Source organism: Sylvia atricapilla, unplaced genomic scaffold (assembly GCF_009819655.1).
Source record: "Sylvia atricapilla isolate bSylAtr1 unplaced genomic scaffold, bSylAtr1.pri scaffold_67_arrow_ctg1, whole genome shotgun sequence".
In the NCBI taxonomy this organism is placed as follows: domain Eukaryota; kingdom Metazoa; phylum Chordata; class Aves; order Passeriformes; family Sylviidae; genus Sylvia; species Sylvia atricapilla.
The window spans coordinates 70,848-89,644 of record NW_027077154.1 but is presented as its reverse complement, the minus strand read 5'-3'; the positions used below and the strand labels follow the sequence as shown (position 1 = coordinate 89,644).

The window sequence follows — 18,797 nt, the reverse complement described above, 5'->3', positions numbered from 1 at the left end:
GGACTGGGACTGGGGACACTGACACAGCCCGGGGACAGGGACTGGGACACCAATACAGTCTGGGGACAGGGACTGAGGACACTGGTACAGCCTGGGGAGAGGGACAGAAACTGGGAATAGCTCTGAGACCCAGACCTTTTCCAGCAGGCAGGAATTGGCATCTGGGAGCTCCCATTTCAGTGCTGAGATCCTTTGGGGATCTGCCATGAGCTGAAGCACCCTCCAGACCCCAAAGACTCTGCTTTGTGCAGCCCCTCAGTGCCTTTGGCATCACAGGAATTGCATTTTCCACTTTCCCCTCCAGCTTTTGGCTCTGTTTTCCCTGCAGTGCCCAGCCTTTGCTTGGCCTGAGGAGACTCCTCAGTCCCACCACTCCTGACTCAGCAGCTGCTGAAATTACTGAGCCTAAATTCATTTAATCCTGCTTTACCTCCGAGCTGTGGTTGCCAATTTCTGCCCAGGAGCTGGGAAAATGTGGCTGGGGAAAGGGTCTTCACCTGTGCCCTTGACTCCCTGTGTTCATTGGAAAAACTGCCTGGAAAACCTTGAATTTGTCCCCTTTTCTCCACAGGAGCAGTGGGAGAAGCAGGTGAAGGAGGAGGGGACACCCCCTGAGCAAATATTACACTCAGTGGAAGAAGCTGAGAGAGAAGGAGATCCAGCTGGAAATCAGTGGCAAGGAAAGAGTGAGTACCAAATCTGAGCCTGAGCCTTGTGGGGAGAGCAGAGTGACACCCTGGTGACACCCAGCGTGGTGCTGGCACTTGGTGTGTGCCCCACAGATGGCCAGGGCTGTCGCTTGGCACATCTCCTGGCCCAGGGAATGCTCCGTGGCCACTCCAGGAGCTGCACCGAGGGAGAAAAGGAGACTCAGGGGTGACCTTATCACCCTCTAGAGCTCCCTGAAAGGAGGAAATCCGGGGTCCAGGATTTGCAGGAGTTTGTGGCTGTGCTCAGGTGGGGTTGGTCTTTCTCCAGGCAGCACTGACAGGAGAGGAACACAGCCTTAAACTGCACCAGGGGGAATTCCAGCTGGATCAGGACAAGTGTTTTACAGAAAGGTGATAAACACTGAATTGTCTGCCCAGGGAGTGCTGGAGTCACCATCCCTAGGTGTGTTTAAACACTGGATGTGGCACTCGGGGGACAGGGTTTAGTTGAGGTGTCAGGGCTGGGTTGGACTCGATGATCTCAGAGGTCCTCTTCCAGCCTGGTGATCCTGGTTCTGATCCTGATCCTGGTTCTGGTTTTGGTTCTGGTTCTGGATTGTCTCACCCAGTGCAGGCAGAGTGCCTGGGCAGGCCCAGGGACAGATCCCACAGTGGCTGGATCATCCCTGGCACAGGAGGAGGAGAGCTGGTCCCAGAGCCTGGCACAGGACAGGGACAGGGACATCACCCAGGGCTGGCATTGCCCAGGGCAGAGGGGACAGAGCACAGGGAGGGCAAAAAACATGTGGGGAGTGGGGACAGGGCATGGGGACAGGGGGACACAGTGGGGCCAAGCTCCTGGCCTGCTGCTGTGTGAGACACTGCCCTGCTGCTAAGGGCAGCTCTCTGCAGAGAGGGGCAGATTTGGGGTTTTTTTTTTCCTCAGCAGAGAGGTTTAGGGTTTGCTCTGTTCAGAGAGAGGCAGATTTGGGGTTTGCTCTGTACAAAGAGAGGCAGATTTGGGGTTTCTCTCAGCACAGAGAGGCAGATTTGGGGTTGCTCTGTTCAGAGAGAGGCAGATTTGGGGTTTTCCTCTCAGCACAGAGAGGCAGAATTGGGGTTTTCTCTCAGCACAGAGAGGCAGAAGAATGGGGTTTTCTCTGTACAGAGAGGCAGATTTGGGGTTTGCTCTCAGCACAGAGAGGCAGATTTGGGGTTTGCTCTGTTCAGAGAGAGGCAGATTTGGGGTTTGCTCTGTTCAGAGAGGCAGATTTGGGGGTTTGCTCTGTTCAGAGAGGCAAGATTGGGGTTTGCTCTGTTCAGAGAGGCAGATTTGGGGTTTCTCTCAGCACAGAGAGGCAGATTTGGGGTTTGCTCTGTTCAGAGAGAGGCAGATTTGGGGTTTCTCTCAGCACAGAGAGGCAGATTTGGGGTTTGCTCTGTTCAGAGAGGCAGATTGGGGTTTGCTCTGTTCAGAGAGAGGCAGAATTGGGGTTTGCTGTGTTCAGAGAGGCAGATTTGGGTTTGCTCTGTTCAGAGAGAGGCAGATTTGGGGTTTGCTCTGTACAAAGAGAGGCAGATTTGGGGTTTCTCTCAGCACAGAGAGGCAGATTTGGGTTTGCTGTGCTCAGAGGGCAGATTTGGGGTTTTGCTCTGTTAAGAGAGAGGCAGAATTGGGGTTTGCTCTGTTCAGAGAGGCAGAATTGGGGTTTGCTGGCAGCTCTGCTGGTGAATTGGGGCTGTTGTGTGGCTCAGTGGGGACTGGTGGTTTAATGATGCAGCTTTGTGAGCCCCAGCAGGAGAGGGAACACCATGAGGCCCATTAGGGCTGGGAAAATCCATGTCCCATTAGCAAGCCATTGGGGGGGAAAAAGGTAATAACAGAGGAAAAAAAAAAGGAAAAAAAAGAAAGCCAGCCTGGCGGGAGCTGCAGCTTTGCCTTACACAACAGCTCTGACCCTTTCTGCCCATTCCATTTGCTTTTTTTTTCCCCAATGGTTTTTAATGGGATGGGGACTAATCAGCTTGGTGAGACTCAGCAGATAGGAACCCCTCTAGCTGGGGATTAAAAGGCTGGCCCCCAAATTAGCTAATTAGTGCTTGTGTGTGATGAGCACAGGGGCTGTGGGCTGTGCCAAGGGCAAATCTCAGCCCTTTGGGATCACTCCACAGCAGGTTTGGGATATTTTGAGGCTCCTCTGGGCTCTCCAAACCACAGTTTGGGTTTTGGGTCACCCAAAAGTGAAAAGGGGATTTTTTTTTTTCCTCTGGGCACTGTGGGGATGTAGAACCCCAACTAACAGCCCTGTCCTGCTGCCAGAACCCCCAGAAATGATGGGAATGGAGATGGGAATGATGGAAATGCTTTCACTCCGTGCTGAGGCTGCCCCAGGCTCCCTGGAAGTGTCCCAGGCCAGGCTGGAGGAGCTCTGGGCACTGGAAGGTGTCCCTGCCCAGAGAACTGGAGGAGATTTGGGGTCCTTTCCTGCAGCCAGGCAGGGCAGGGGCAGCTGATGCTCAGGGAGCACTTGGGATTGCATTTGCATTCTGATTATCTGTGCCCTGCTGGCCCGAGTAAATCCTGCCCTAATCCCCCTCCGGAGAGGTGTAAAGAGCACTGAGGTGTGTCAATTGAGAGGACTAATGGCATTGATATTGGCTGCCTGCTCCGGGGGCTCCTGGCCCATTGATCTCCATCAGGGAGGGGTGTGCACAGACCTCGAGCATCCTCAGCACCCCAAATCCCGAAATCTGCACCCCAAATCCCAAAATCTGCACCCCAAATCCTGAAATCTGCACCCCAAATCTGCCTCTGAAATCTGCACCCCAAATTCGGCAATATGCACCCGAAATCCCAAAATCTGCCCCCTGAAATCCTGAAATCTGCCCCCTGAAATCCTGAAATCTGCCCCCTGAAAATCCTGAAATCTGCCCCCATATCCTGCAATCTGCCCCTGAAATCCTGCAATCTGCCCCCAAATCTGCACCCTAAATCCTGAAATCTGCCCCCCCAAATCCTGAAATCAGCACCCAAACCCCTGAAATCTGCCCCCAACCCCAGGGAATGGCTCAGGAAGTGCCAGATGAGGGGCAGATGGATGTGCAGAGCTCTGTGTGTGTGTGTCTCTGACCCCCAACACCCCTCACCCGTGTGGGGCTGGCAGCACACAGACCCAGCTGCTCTGGGCAGGCCAAAGCCGAGTTCTGCCTTTAAACACAGCCTCTGACCCTGGAAAAGCACAAACCAGGGCAGTTCTGACTGATTGGGGTTTGTTTCTTTCCAGCTCGAGGACTTGAACTTCCCAGAAATCAAGCGCAGGAGGCAGGAGGAGAGAAAGGAGGAGGATAAGAAGGAATTCAAGGATCTCTTTGAGCTGGACAGTGACTCTGAGGAGGAGGATGGTGGATTCTCTGTGAAAGGTACAGGGCTGGGGCTGGGATTGCCTTCTCCTTGTCTGCAATTCCATTTCCCTGATCTACAACCCCATTTTCACTGTCCCCAGCCCCATTTCCCTTGTCCCCAATCCCATTTCCCTTGTCCCCAACCCCATTTCCCTTGTCCCCAACCCCATTTCCCTTGTCCCCAACCCCATTTCCCTTGTCCACAGACCCAGTTCCCTTGTCCACAGACCCATTTTCCTAGTCCACAATTCCATTTCCATTGTCCACAACCCCATTTCCATTGTCCCCAATCCCATTTCCGGTGTCCCCAATCCCATTTCCCTTGTCCCCAATCCCATTTCCCTTGTCCCCAGCCCCATTTCCCTTGTCCCCAGCCCCATTTCCCTTGTCCACAGCCCCATTTTCCTAGTCCACAATTCCATGTGGCAGAGGTCAGTTTGGCCCTGCCCTAAGGGGTTTCATGCTGACCACGTTGGGTTCAAAAGATTCCCTGCTCAGGAGGGAGAGCACGGGAGGAAGTGGCACTGGAGGTGTTTGGGGTGGTTTTATCTTCCTCTCCCTCTCAGTCCAGCTCTTTGAAAAGCCTCAGCCCTGTGGTTCTTTCCCTGGGCACCTTCCTTTTGTCACCCACCAGGTCAGACCCCAAAAACCAGGGGGTGCCGGGCTGGACAGAGCCCTGTGCAGCACAGGGATCTCTGATCCTGTCCTTGCCGCACTTCTGATTTTTATTTCTTTCATCCTGGCTGATGTTCCAAGCCAAAAAAAATCCTGGAGAGCAGGGGGGTGATGTCACCTGGGCTGTGACCACGAGAGGGCCACAGCAAATTGTGCAGCCTTGCCTGGGAAGGTCTCCAGCAGAGTTTGGGGATAAATCTGGGTGTTCCCTCTGCCATCTGCAGTGTTTGGCATGTCCTGGGTGTGTGCAGCAGGAAGGGAAGGGAAGCTGCAGGCTCTGCTTGGTGCTGTGGGTCCAGGGGAGATTTCCTGCTCCTTGGTGCAGGAATTCCAGCAGGATCACATCCCCAGAATCATCCCAGGGCAGCAGGAAAAGTGCTGGAGGCAGAGAATTCCAGCACACCGAGGATGAGCTCTCCCCTGGAATGGGAAATGTTTGTCAGGCAGGAAAGAATCCCTGGCTGGGGTCTCTGCAAGGGCTGGGGAGGGGAGACAATCCAGTTTGGGAATCCATGAGCAGCAAGGAGCCAGGAGCTGCACTCCTGTGTTTATCCAGCTGCCTTTCTGGCCGGAGGGGAGAGCTGGGAATGAGGAACAGCTCAGGAAGAGGTGCTGGGCCTCTGGTGGAGCAAAGGGAGCTGGCTTTTGGGGGGGATACTGCTGGGGAATGTGGAATCCTGAGCTCTCTGCCCCTGAGCTGTGCTGCTGCTGTTCCACTGACCCCCTGAACCTTCCCAGGGCAGGGCAGAGGCGGGCAGGCCTCAGATGACAGCTCCGAGGCCAGCAGCAAGGAGTTTGGGGACGAGGACGACGACGAGGAAGGAAATTACGAAGTGGAGGAGGATGAGGAAGAACTGGAAGAGGACAGCGAGTCCGAGGGTGAGTGAGGAATTCCTGACAGCCCCTTTTATCTCATCTCAGGGGCCTCCTGCAGCCCAGCGGGGACAGGGAGCCCTGCCTGGGGCACAGGGACACCGCAGATGACAGTCTGCAGGTGACACTGCCAGGGTGTCCTCACCTTTCATCTGAGCCCTGCCTGGAGCATAGGGACACCGCAGGTGACACTGCAGGTGACACTGCCAGGCTGCCCTCACCTTTCACCTGCTTGGGGCAACAGGGGGACACTGCAGGTGACACTGCAGGTGACACTGCCAGGGTGCCCTCACCTTTCACCTGCCTGGGGCATAGGAACACTGCAGGTGACACTACCAGGGTGTCCTCACGTTTCATCTGAGCCCTGCCTGGGGCACAGGGGACACTCTGCAGGTGACACTGTGCAGGTGGCACTGCCAGGCTGCCCTCACCTTTCATCTGAGCCCTGCCTGGGGCACAGGGACACTGCAGCTGACACACTGCAGGTGACACTGCCAGGGTGTCCTCACGTTCCTTCTAAGCCCTGCCTGGAGCATAGGGACACCGCAGGTGACACTACAGGTGGCACTGCCAGGCTGCCCTCACCTTTCACCTGCCTGGGGCATAGGAACACTGCAGGTGACACTACCAGGGTGTCCTCACGTTTCATCTGAGCCCTGCCTGGGGCACAGGGGACACTGTGCAGGTGACACTGTGCAGGTGACACTGCCAGGGTGTCCTCACCTTCCTTCTGAGCCCTGCCTGGGGCACAGGGGACACTCTGCAGGTGACACTCTGCAGGTGACACTGCCAGGGTGTCCTCACCTTCCTTCTGAGCCCTGCCTGGGGCACAGGGACACTGCAGGTGACACGGGGTTAACCCTTTCCTTGCTGGAGAGCTGCCCAAGCAGTGCCCACCCCCTGCTGGCAGCACTGCCTGTCCCCAAATTTCCCCACGTCCCCAAATTTCCCCTCCAGCCTCAGCCACGGGCGGGGCACTTTGGGCTGCTGTGCCCAGCCCCGCAGCGCTCTGGGGGAGGCGTTAATGAGGGTGGTTAATTGACTCTGCCTTCCCCCAGCAGAGGAAGGAGCCGGGAATTCCCGGCAGAGGAGGAGCCGCCGCCCTCAGGGGCTGTCCCCATCCGACCTGCAGCAGCTGGCACAGGGCGGGGACGACGTGGTGCAGGACCTGCACTTCTCTGACGAGGACTGAGCAGCCGCAGCCCCTGTCCCGACCTGCAGCAGCACAGCTGGGACCAGCCTCAGGTGACACAACCCGCGCCTTTTCAACTCAGCTCGGACTTTTCCAGCTTTTTTTTTTTCTATTCGGTTCTGTTTTTGGTACCAATAAAACCGTGGCCGAGTCGAGGCCAGTAAAAACTGCTCAGCAGAGGGAATTAAAGCCCCTCATTAAAAGCTGCTGCTTTCAATAGCACAGGGTTCACCTCCAGCTCCTGCTCAGTGAGCTGAGCAAGGGAAGGACGAGGATTTCTCCAAGGTTTCTCCTCTCTGCTCCACCAAACACCCCAGATTTAGCTCACCAAACCCTCCCTGGCACCCAAAAAAACCCCTTGAGGATTCCACAGACTCTTCCAGAGCTTTGTAGCTCCCGTGGAAGCCTTGATCAGTTCAAGCTGGCTCCAAGAGTGCTGCAGAAGGAAACTTTAAAAGTTTCTTGGGCTGGGGACGTTGTACTGGCACGAAGGAATAAAAAAAGGCAAAATTGATCACGTAGGAAACAGTGGCCAGGTGAAAACTGCACCACCTGAACTCTAAAGAGAAGATTTTTTCACTTTGTAGAAGATTTAACTTACCTGTTCTTCCCAAAGAGAAAGGAATTCCCTTTTTCTCCTGGCTCTGTCTTGGCTGGGCAAGGTGCTGGCTGCCTTCTGCCAGCTGGGAACCAAGCCTGGGATTGATTCCAGGCAGGAACAGGAAAGGAAGGACACAGACTGCTTGGGTAAAGCCAGGTACCATTTGTAAATTAAGTGTTTTTCTTTTTTATTTAAATTGATTGCTGGAAAGCATTTTTTTTATCGTGACGTGATGGATAATGAGGTTTGGTTTTTTTTCCTTTTTTTTTTTTTTTACAATATAAAGAAGCTAAAGTACCACCAAAGCTATTCTGTAAGAAAAAAACGGCAGCACGTGCAACGTTTAAACATAAAAACCCAAAAAAAAAAAAAAAAAAAAAAAAAAGGGATTGGGGGAGAGAGAGAGAGAAAAGTACCACATGTGATTGTTGTTCACGACTGTACAAGTCACAGGAGGTCGCCCCCAGCAGTTCCCAGCTCATTCACAGTAGTAAAAACTCTGCCCCTTTGTTTTCAGCCTGTGCCAGGGCTCTGGTGCTCCACAGCAGGCCAGAGTGTGCAATACATCCACCTCTGGAACCCCACCCAGACCAACCCAAATCGATAAATCCACCCTGCCCCAGCTGCAGGAGGGAGTCTGGGCGCAGCCAGAGCATCACTGCTGCTGGAAATGCAACAGCCCCGGGGCTAAAACCACCAGAGCAGGGCCCTGTGCCAGGGCAGGCTGGCTCTGTACCATCTGACCAAGTAAACATGGACGGGAACTTGCCTTTTTTAGGGGGCTTTTTGTCCTTTTTTTTTTTTTTTTTTTTTTGTTCGTTTGTCTTTTTATGCTTTTTTTTTTTTTTTTTTTGTCTGTCTTTGGTATTGTTTTCAAAGTCGCTAGAGATGCATAGAACACCTGAATGAGGAGCTGAGCCCAGGTTCCAGGGAGGAGGAGGAGGAGGAGAGGGCTGGAAGGTGGCTGGGCTGGGTGTGGATGGGTTTGTTGGGTTGTTCGTTTGTGGTTTTTTGCTCGAAGTACCGGTGGGAGGAGCAGAGCCCTTTCCCCTCCCTGTGGAGTCTCAGCCCGGAGTTCCTGCAGGCCAAGAGCAGCCTGTCCATGATCCCAGTGCAGGGCTCTCCATCTCCACCCAGGAGTGTGGAAGGGAACAGGAATGCCGCCTCCATCCTCCAGCATCCTTCCCTTCCCTCGCCGTCCTCCCACGACGACATCTTTGGATCATTTTCCTTCCTTCCCTTGAAAAACTTTTTTTTAAAATTTTTCTTATTTGACAGTTCAGAAATCTTCTCCGTGGGGTTTTTCCTTTTCAATTTTTCCCCAAATTAAAAAAAAAAAAATTAAAAAAAAAACTAAAGAAGAAAATAAAAACCCTTCCTGCGTTGGGCGGAGAGGCTCCCGGGCGTCCCCCGGGCTGTGCCCGAGTTAGGAGGGAGGTTTGGTGGTGTCGCTGAGCAGGGAAGAAGCGTTGCCGTTCTCCTGTTTGGGGGAGGCTCTGCAGGGCTGCACGGTGCCCACCAAAGGGGAGACCCCTCCAGTGCTGCCCGTGGGCCCCGGGCCCAGCTCCCCCGGCGCCTCCCGCTCGGCCGCCCGCAGCCCCGGCAGCGCCACCGGGAACCCGGCCATGCACAGCACCCTGCCCAGCCTCCTGGCCACCTGCAGGGACAGGGAGAAAAACCGCATCAGGTGGGGCGTGGGGGAAGGCGGGCATGACAGCAAAACATTAAATCCCCCAGGGATGCTGTTGTTACGCCGCGGAGATGCGGGCTGCGAGGTTGAAAATGTTAAATGACGATTGTGGTTTTGGGGCTGTGTCTCCCTTTTATAGCGTTTCACACAGATCGGTTGTAATGGTGACACAAAGGTAAAAAAAGCTCTTCGCTGCCATTGCTCAGAGCAGAGGGACACCAAGGAGAAGTCCCTCCTGGGGAAAGGGATGGAGAACAAAGTGACAGCCACAAAAACATTCCTCCTGCTCACAGAAAATTCCCTGGGGAAGGAATTCCAGAAACCCAAAACTCCTCAGGAGCAAAGCCAGAGCTACACTGGTTTATACTATTTTATACTGTTTTATACTATTTTATACTATTTTATACTATTATATCCCTTTTATACCATTTCACAAAGACCAATTCAATTGAAAAGGCAAAAGCTCTTCACTGCCATTGCTCAGAGCAGAGGGACACCAAGGAGAAGTCCCTCCTAAAAAAACAGAATAAATAACAAAGGCACAGTTATAAAAACATTTCTCCTGCTCACAGAAAATTCCCTGGGGAAGGAATTCCAGAAAACCCAAAACACCTCAGGAGCAGAACCAGGGCTACACTGGTTTATACTATTTTATACTATTCTACACAGACCAATTCGACTGAAAAGGCAAAACCTCTTCACTGCCATTGCTCAGAGCAGAGGGACATCAAGAAGAAGTGTGCCAGGGAACTGCTCCCAAAAAGGCCAAGGCAGGGAGGGGGAAAATAAAACTGCTGCTGGAAGGAGCCTGAAGCTGTCCTGCAGCAGCTCCTGCCTCCCAGCACCTCCACAGCTGCTTCCCATTTGAGCTTAAACAAAACCAGGGGCTGCTGCTGGACCCAGACAAGTGGGACATTATTCAGGGAGCAGCAGCAGGGCTCTGCTCCCACCCCCCATCCACCCCCCAGCCCTGCCTCCTCACAGGACTTTAAACACTCTTGATTAAATGGCAGGAATTTCTCGAGCTCCAGCCCCTATCTCACATTCCCCCCACCCCAAGCCCCATCCCTGAGCTGCTCAGGGCTCTCTTGTTTTTTAAGGAACATAAAGAGTTTTATTTCCTCCCGAATTGACCCACGGGGAACAATTGCCCACAGAACCTTTTTTATGAGCCCCCTCATAAACAGGGAGGGCTGCAGGGAAAGCACTAAAATTGCTCTTATTGTTCCAGCACAAACAGCGTGGGTTTGGGCTGGGGCTGTCCCTGGGCCCAGGGATGTGCAGGGACAGCCAGAGCCAGGGCACAATTCCCCAGGGGACACAGCTTTAAATGTGGCAGGAGAGATTTTTTTCCCAAGCACTCAGTGGGGAAAGAATCCACAGAGATGTTCTGGGCAAGAGGAAGGGAGCTGCTGAGGCTGGAATGAGCTCATGTTAAGAGCTTCCCACTGTATCCCTGTTATTCCCAGCCAGCACTCAGCCTGGACTGGTTATTCCTGTCCCTGGGCACTGAATTCTGGCAGGGGCTTCTCCCTCAAACCCCTGGGACAGGTTTCAGGTGAGGATTTCCCCCCCAAACCCCTGGGACAGGTTTCAGGTGAGGATTTCCCCCTTAAAGACCTGGGACAGGTTTCAGGTGAGGCTGTGGAGCATTTTCAAGGCCAGACCAAGCTGTTCTGGAAACAATTTCAATGACATTGCTGCTCAATAAATGATATTTGATAAACCACGTTTGTGGACAGCCCCAGGGACAGCTTTAAATGGTGTCACTTGTTCTGGGGGAGGAGATTTTCCTACCTGTGACCTGATCTTCAGGGCGGGTCCCAGCTTGAGGCCCATGTTGTTGAGCAGGTGCTCCTCTGTCAGGAGGGGCAGGGTCTCCCCATCGATGGCCTGCTCCCGGAATACCTGAGGGGACACGCCCAGGGCTCAGTGACACACCTGGGCCACCTGTGCTGCCCTGGCAAAGGTGAGCTCCCAAACCCTCAGCCTGGATTTCCCCACCAGGGCTGTTCCCAGTCCTGAACCCACAGCCTGGAGCCGTCCCTTTGGAGACTGGGGGTTTATTTTGGAGAGTGGGGGGTTATTTTGGAGAGTGGGGTTTATTTTTATTTCCCAGGGCTGCAGCAGGAGCTGCACAACTCACTGCACCCGTTCCTTCCCCCTCCTCTGCAGCCAGCAGGGCCAGGAGCCAAAACCCTCCCTGAAACACTCCACAAAAATCCTCGACCTGGGAAAAGCCTCTCCTGGGGTGTCCCCAGCTCTGGTGCAGACACAAAGCTGAATCCTGGCCAGGCTGGGGCCGGTTTTAGTTGTGCTGAAGTTCCCTGGTTTGCCTGAGCCGTGGTTCTGGATGCAGAGCATTCCAGGGAATTCCACAGGGCTCTCCTGGTTCTGGAATCACAGCAGTCCAGGGAATTCCACAGGCCTTTCCTGGTTCTGGAATCAGCATTCCAGAGAAGCCTGCAGCCCTTTCCTGGTTCTGGAATCAGCATTGCAGGGAATTTTGCAGGCCCTTTCCTGGTTCTGGAATCAGCATTCCAGAGAAGCCTGCAGCCCTTTCCTGGTTCTGGAGTCAGCATTCCAGGGAATTTTGCAGCCCTTTCCTGGCAGGAGCAGGGGCTGAGCAGTGCCAGACCTCCCTGGCAGCTGTGGGCTTGGAGCAGGGAACAGGCAGAGCCTTGGAGCTCCGGCATTTTCACACAGTAAAAAACCCCATTAAAGCCCCCCTGTTCCAGAGCCCTGATCCCCTAAAGCCCCTCAGGACTGGGCAGGGCCGGGGGCTGCCTGGGATGCTCTGGGAAGGGAGCAGCTCAGCCCCACTGCTGGTTCCTGCACGTTTCAGGAGCTCCCAGGCGATGCCCGTGGTCATTCCCCAGGGCAGGAATGCAAAGGCTGCAGGGTGGGAATGAGAGGAGCCGGGATTTGGGGTTTAGAGCCTTTTTCCTGAGCTCTCATCAGCTCACACATCACAGTCCTGGACCATCCTCATCCTCACCAAACCCAGCTCCTGCACACACAGAGACATAAACACCCAGAATCCATCTCCTTTTACCCAGATCTCACCTCGATCAGAGGCTGATCCCCTCCCAGGCACATCCTAAACCCCGGGCAGTGCCCCTGGGGAAGGCTCCCTGCCCCAAACCTCCGGAACAAACCCTCAGTCCCCCTCTGGAGCCGTCTGCTCCAGAGCCAGGCTGGGTTTAACCAACCCTGATCTACCTGAGCTCAGGCTCAGTCCTCACCCCATCCCCTCCTGCTCATCTCCCTGCTTATTTCTGCCCCACACTCATCCCACGCCTCGGCTGGCAGCAAGTTCAGAAGGAAATCAAGGCAGAGAGGCCCTGCAGGGCTCCGGGATGGAGCCGCCAGCAGGGAGGGATGCTCTTGGGAATGTTGGATGTCCCCTGAGCCGGGGGCCGTGGCTTTACCTGAGTGTACTCAGTGCAGCCAGACAAGTTGGACACGAAGCTGCAAACGTCCTCCACTGTCCATTTGCTGATGTCTTCCAGCGCAGGGCTCTCCTCCCCGTCCAGGAACAGACCTCCCATGGTGCCTGGATTGTTTGGAGTCAGGGGAGAGTGGGAAAGGCGGGGAGGAGAAAGGAACATAAATCATTAAAATCCCACACGGACAACAAGCGGCCTCGCAATCTGAATATTTTTCTCTAGCCACACATTCATCTTTAATGACCTGTCAATTAAAGCGTTGGGCAGGGTCAATTCACAGGCCTCTTCCTCCTGGAGGTCCCCGGCTGGGGAAGGGGGGCAAAGGGGGGAAGGAAAAATCCGAGCTAATGCATTTCATGTGTTTAATGTTCTTCAGCTGCGGGGGAAGCAGAGGGGGAGGGAAGGGAGAGCAGCAAAGCCTGGAGGAGTTTCTGCACACACACACACACACCACAAAGAGGAAAACTCCGCCTGCCCTCTGGGCTCCTCCGGCAGCCCCGCTCCGGGAACGTGCTGGGAATGACAACGGGAACCGCCGGGAGCGGCTGCTCCTGCCCTCCCCGGGCTGCCCGTCCACCCTGCCCGGCCCTGGGACCTGGGGCTGGCCCTGTCCTGGCCCTGTCCTGGCCCTGCTGTCCCCATCCTGGCTCTGATGTCCCCATTCTGGCTCTGTCCTGGCTCTGCTGTCCCCATCCTGTCCCTGCTGTCCCTGCCCTGTCCCCATCCTGGCTCTGCTGTCCCCATCCTGGCCCTGCTGTCCCTGCCCTGTCCCTGCCCTGTCCCCGCCAGCCCTGATGGGATGGAGCCGTTGTCACTTCCCTGAAACGCAACAGTGGCTGCGGTGCCACCCCCGTCACCCAAGGGGTGCCACCCCTGTCACCCGGGAGGTGCCACACCTGTCACCCGGGAGGTGCCACCCCTGTCACACTGAGGGTGCCATCTCTGTCACATTGCGGATGTTGTCCCTGTCACCCGAGGGGTCCAGCCCTGTCACACTGGGGGTGTTGTCCCTGTCACACAGAGGGGTCCAGCCCTGTCACCCAGAGGTGACAGGCTCCCAGGGGCTGGGGCAGCCCCCGGCCCTGCAGCCTGACCGAGCACTCAGAGAATTCCCACCGGGAGCCAGGGAGGAGCAGGGAATGGAAACGGAGAGAGGGAACAGCCCCGGTGACTCAGACCTGCTGTGGGGGGAAAGGGAGGACACAGAATCCCACACAAAGCACCTCTTTCGGGTGGGGGAACACCAATATTCCCCCTGGAACACCAATATTCCCCCCTGGAACACCAATATTCCCCCCTGGAACACCAGTATTCCCCCCTGGAACTCGCTGCTGGGGGGGTTGGAGCAGGAGAGCACCAGGAGGTTTACAGGGATGAAAACATCCCGGGTTCTCAGGCAGCAGAAGGAGCTGATGAGGGCTGTGAGCTCAGGGCACGGAGAACGGAATTACCAGGAGAAAAATATTTCTCCCAGGAGCCTGTCAGGATAAAATGATCTGTCCTGTGGGCCTGGGGCTTTTCCCTGGTGGATGTGATGGATCTAACCCTTGCTCCTGCCCCCAGCAGCCGGGACAGCATTTCCACACGGAATGGGCAAGAGAAAAATGGGTAAAACAAAAGCAGGGTGGGGAGCAGAGGCCGAGAGGCCAAGAACAGCCAATTCCCTGGGGAATACCCCAGGGCTGAGGGAAGGGAGCAGAGCCACGCAGCAGGACCTCACACGCTCCCTGCAAAGGCTCCAGCACACCCAGGGAAGCAGGAAAAGCTCAGGATCTGCCCAGGAACTGCCAGTGAGATGCTTTAAAGCAGCAGAGCCCGCACAGGGAGCGGGCAGAGGCTCTGGAATCATCTCCACACATTGCCCTTCCCAATTTCCTGTTCCCCCTCGCTGTTCCTGCAGCTGCACCCCCGAGTCTGGGCAGGGGACAGTCCTGGCTGTCACAGCCACTGCTGCAGGGAGCCCAGGAGCAGCTCCCTGGGGTCTGGGATCGCTCCTGGAGGAGAGGAGCCACGGGGAGCAGCAGCTCCAGACCTCAGGGTGAGTCCGTGCCACAGGCAGAGCAAACACAGCAGGGGCAGGATGTCTGGGCTGGAGCTCTCCAAGGCTCTCCACAATCCACAGGAGGCTTTTAGGAGATTCTGGAAGAGGGGCTGGAGCAGAGGAGCTGCAGTGGTCCCTCCAACCTGAGCCTTACTCGGGTTCTGTGCTGGCCGCTGCCTCTGCCCGTCCCTCTGGAGCTGGCTCAGGGCTGCTCCTCTCTCCTGACCCTCCCTGCCAGGGCTTTGCTCCAGCCCAGAGCCCTCAGGACACTCGGCAGACCTTTCCCAGCCCCACCCTGGGCACCTTCAGTCAGTCAGGGCTGGTGTCCAGGTGTCCCCTCTGCTCCCAGCCCAGCCCTGCCACCCCTCAGCATCTGTAATTTTTAATTACAGAAAACCACCTCAACCCATGAAGAAGGACTCAGACAACGCCCAAACCCTCCATCTTGACTCACATGTACTACTATAGACTAAAATCTTAAATCTAAGTCTCCAGCATCCCACCACTGAACGACCCTGGGCAGGATTTCTGGAGCTCAGCACGGTCCCTTCGCTCGGCGCCCCCCAAATCTGAGCTCCCTGGAGCAGAGGGGCTCCTGCGCCTTCTCGGGAGGATGCTGCCGTGTCCGCGTCCCCTCCCCTGCTCTGGCAGCCCGCACAATGAGGACAAATCGGTGCCAAGTGGCTGCAGGGGCCGCACCTTCGATCCCAATAATGACCTGTCAGCGGCTGCCAGCGCCACAAAGGGCAGCAGCCATTCCCTGCCCGGCCGCCTCCTGATAAATGACGGGCCGGCAGGCTGGAAATGGATTGGGAGCCTTCCAGCAGCTGCGGCCCGGCTGCAGGGCTGAGAGGAATCCATCGGGCCGGGACAGGTGTCCCCAGCACAGCCCAGCCACAAGCCATTTGTAATTCCCGTCCCTCCTCCTCCTCACACCCCGCTGCTCCGGGAGAGAAGCCAGAGCGGCTGGAGGGACCACGGAGAGCAAAGCTCCTGGTCCTGCCAGCCGGGGAGAGCAGCTCCAGGCTCAGCACGGCCAGGTCTGTGCTCCTGGCATCACAGGGGACAGCTCAGGGGACAGCTGGGGACACAGTGCCACCCACTGCAGGCAGGTCTGCAGTATGGGCACGGCCAGGTCTGTGCCCCTGGCACCACAGGGGACAGCTCAGGTGGCAGCTGGGGACACAGTGCCACCCACAGCAGGCAGGTCTGCAGTATGGGCACGGCCAGGTCTGTGCCCCTGGCACCACAGGGGACAGCTCCTGGCATCACAGGGGACAGCTCAGGTGGCACCTGGGGACACAGTGCCACCCACAGCAGGCAGCTCACCGCGGGGATCAGTCAGGTTCGTCCTAAACCCTTCCCCATCCCTGTTCCCAGCCCCATTCCCCATCTCTGTTCCCATCCCCGTTCCCATCCCCATCCCCATTCCCTGTTCCCATCCCCATTCCCATTCCTATCCCCATTCCCCGTTCCCATCCCCATTCCCTGTTCCCATTCCCTGTTCCCATTCCCTGTTCCCATCCCCAGCCCCACTCCCCTCTCCCACCCCGGCGAGGGCTGGGTCAGCAGCAGCACAAGGCTGCCGTTAATTGCTCTCCAGACTGCAATCAATAGAAGGATTTTAGCCTCCTGCACACTCCATCCTTCACCTTTTCCAAAGGACGGCGCGGGAGGAGGAGGAGGAGGCTGAAACCTTGAGGAGATGAGGTCATGGAGCCACAGCCCCCGAAGGCGGCTCAGGGAATCGACCCGGGCTCATCGATGAGGCTCCGGCGGGGCCAGAGCAGCTCCTGCCCGGCTGGAACCTCCTCCTGCTCCTCTTCTCCCTGCTGCTCCTCCTGCTCACCTGCCTCGGCTGCGGGGTGTTCTCTAATTCCAGTCTCTGGGGTAGACTGGAGTTATGTTATAATATAGACTGGTTATTTAATAATTCCAGTTTCCAGGCTGGACTGGAGCTATGTTATAACATAGACTGGGTAATTTGATAATTCCAGTTTCCAGGGTAGACTGGAGTTATATTATAATATAGACTGGGCTATTTAATAATTCCAGTCTCCAGGCTGGACTGGAGCTATGTTATAATATAGACTGGTTATTTAATAATTCCAGTCTCCCACCCCTCTCTGGGGAGCAGTCCCTGTGCAAAAAGGGCGTACAGGAATTGTCTGGCACGGGGGCAGAGGAGGGTGCAGCTCTGCCTGCCCACCCCCGGGTGCTCTGTGCCCCCCCAGAGCCACAGAACACATTTCTCACTGTCCCCAGGACGGCTGCAGCCCTCGGATCGATACAAGCCTCAATATTTCAGCTGCTCAACTCCCACCTCAGCCCCTGGCGCTGCATCCCGCACCAGCCCCTGTGCTCCCAAGGCTTTCCAGGCGGGAGGATTTGCCCTGGAGCCCCAGAAGAGCAGCCCCAGCGGGGTGTGAAGGCAGCCAGGAGCCCTGCAGCCCTGGCACAGGCTGCACAGACCAGCAGAGTGGGGCAGGGAAACCCAGCCCGGAGCCTGGAGATGTGCTGGTGATATAAATCCAAAGTGATCATAATAAATGGGCTATTACAGCGACTCAGGCACTGCCGGGGAAGGGAGGGGAGGCAGCGCCAGCGCAGAGCTCCCTGCAGAGCCTCTCCCAAGCCACGAGCACCACGGAGCTCAGCCCGTCCCCTCCTTAATGGCCAGAGGAAAAGGCTCCTGCGAGGGAGCCTGGGCAGCCCAAGGCAGCAGAGTATTTATCATCCTGGCCACCTGCCTGTCGCTGAAAAATCGCTTCCTCCTTCCTGCCCGGGAGGCAGCTCTAATGAGGGATGGGCAGCCGAGCTCACAGGCAGCTCCTGGCGTGGAGAGCAGCACAGAGCACAGCTTCCCCCTTCTCCCTCCTCGTGTGCCTGCCGCTAATTGCTCTGCCAGGTAATTAGCTGGGGCAGATTTGGGATCTTGGCTGGATTTCCTGGGTTTGAGACCCGGTTTGTGCCACCCCCAGAGAGAGAAGAGAGCTGGCAGTGAGCTCCCTGTCCCTGTCCCAGTGCCTGTGACACAGAAATGCAGCACAGGGCGGGCACAGAGCCCGGCTGTCCCCGGACAGGGACAAGTGGCAACCAGCCTGGAAAAGCCCAAGGTCATCAACCTTTGGTCACCTCTCCAGCAGAGCACCGAGTGCCACCTCCATCCTCCTCTGCACGCCTCCAAGGATGGTGACACCACCTTCCAAGTGCCTGCCCGCCCCTCCCAGGCCCAAATTCCTCCTTCTGAAGGAGCTGACCAAGCCCCCAGCAGGGCAGGGAGCAGGGAGGAGATCCCTTTTCCCAGCCAAACACCTTTTCCCAGCTCCACCCCACGGCCCAGCGCAGCCCCCGGCACCTCACCTGCGTGGAAATAGGGGCTCACGGTGTAGGGGAATCCGAAGGGCAGCGGCTGCGGCGCGGGCAGCGAGGCCGGAGGCAGGTATTTCACCTCGCCCTTGCCCATGCCGGCGCCCAGCAGGTGGCTGGGGGACTCGGCGCTGGAGGAGCTGCCGGCGGCCGCCTCTGCCGGCTCCTTTCCGCCGTCGCACGCCTTCCCCGAGCTCTCCTTGCCTTCCTTGAGCTCGGCCGCGGAGCCTCCGTCCGCTTTCACACCCTCGCCTTTCTCCTCCGCGGCCTCGGCGTCGCTCTCCGAGTCCTTCATGTCGTCGTCGTTACAGTCCTGCTGCGCTCCGTCCCTGGCCCGCGGCTCCTCCTGCGGCTCGGCGCGGGGCTGGCAGGGTTTGCGGCCACCGCCGGGCCGCCGGGGCTGCTCCTTGGGCGGGCTGGTGGCCGCGGGGCCAGCGGGGCCAGCGGGGGTCAGCGACAGCAGCGGGGCGTTGTTGTGGCGCAGCACCAGCATGGCGTTGCGGCGGGACAGCTCGTCGCGCAGCGCGTGGCCCTCGGGGACGTCGTGGACGCTGCGCAGGGCAGGGTGGTCCGGGGGCAGAGCGGGGTGGAGGCTCAGAGGGTCGGCGGCCAGCAGCCGCTGCCGGTGCAGGGTCTCCAGCTCCTTCTGGCGGATCAGCTCGGCGGACATCTCCAGCCTGCCAGGGGGGACACGGCGGGGTTTGGTGTGGGGACATGGCGGGGTTTGTATGGGGACACGGCGGGGTTTGTGTGGGGGTTTGGTGTGGGGACATGGCGGGGTTTGTGTGGGCGTTTGGTGTGGGGACACGGCCGGGTTTGTGTGGGGACACGGCGGGGTTTGGTGTGGGGACACGG

General features: G+C 56.9%; 2 protein-coding genes across 2 annotated transcripts in view; one reads left to right on the top strand and one right to left on the bottom strand.

The window, feature by feature from the left end:
• NOC2L (NOC2 like nucleolar associated transcriptional repressor) overlaps positions 1 to 8,149 on the top strand; it is a 31,520-nt gene extending 23,371 nt beyond the window's left edge. The window contains 5 exon segments of the mRNA XM_066340339.1: positions 572 to 607; positions 609 to 686; positions 3,935 to 4,070; positions 5,466 to 5,606; positions 6,662 to 8,149. Of these exon segments, the coding sequence (XP_066196436.1) occupies positions 572 to 607; positions 609 to 686; positions 3,935 to 4,070; positions 5,466 to 5,606; positions 6,662 to 6,792 (522 nt within the window). The 3' untranslated portion in view covers positions 6,793 to 8,149.
• A 649-nt stretch (positions 8,150 to 8,798) lies between these two features.
• SAMD11 (sterile alpha motif domain containing 11) overlaps positions 8,799 to 18,797 on the bottom strand; it is a gene marked incomplete at its 5' end in the record, with an annotated part of 64,465 nt that continues 54,466 nt past the window's right edge. The window contains 4 exons of the mRNA XM_066340341.1: positions 8,799 to 9,050; positions 10,881 to 10,991; positions 12,515 to 12,639; positions 17,937 to 18,619. Of these exons, the coding sequence (XP_066196438.1) occupies positions 8,820 to 9,050; positions 10,881 to 10,991; positions 12,515 to 12,639; positions 17,937 to 18,619 (1,150 nt within the window). The remainder of the gene's footprint in view (positions 9,051 to 10,880; positions 10,992 to 12,514; positions 12,640 to 17,936; positions 18,620 to 18,797) is intronic.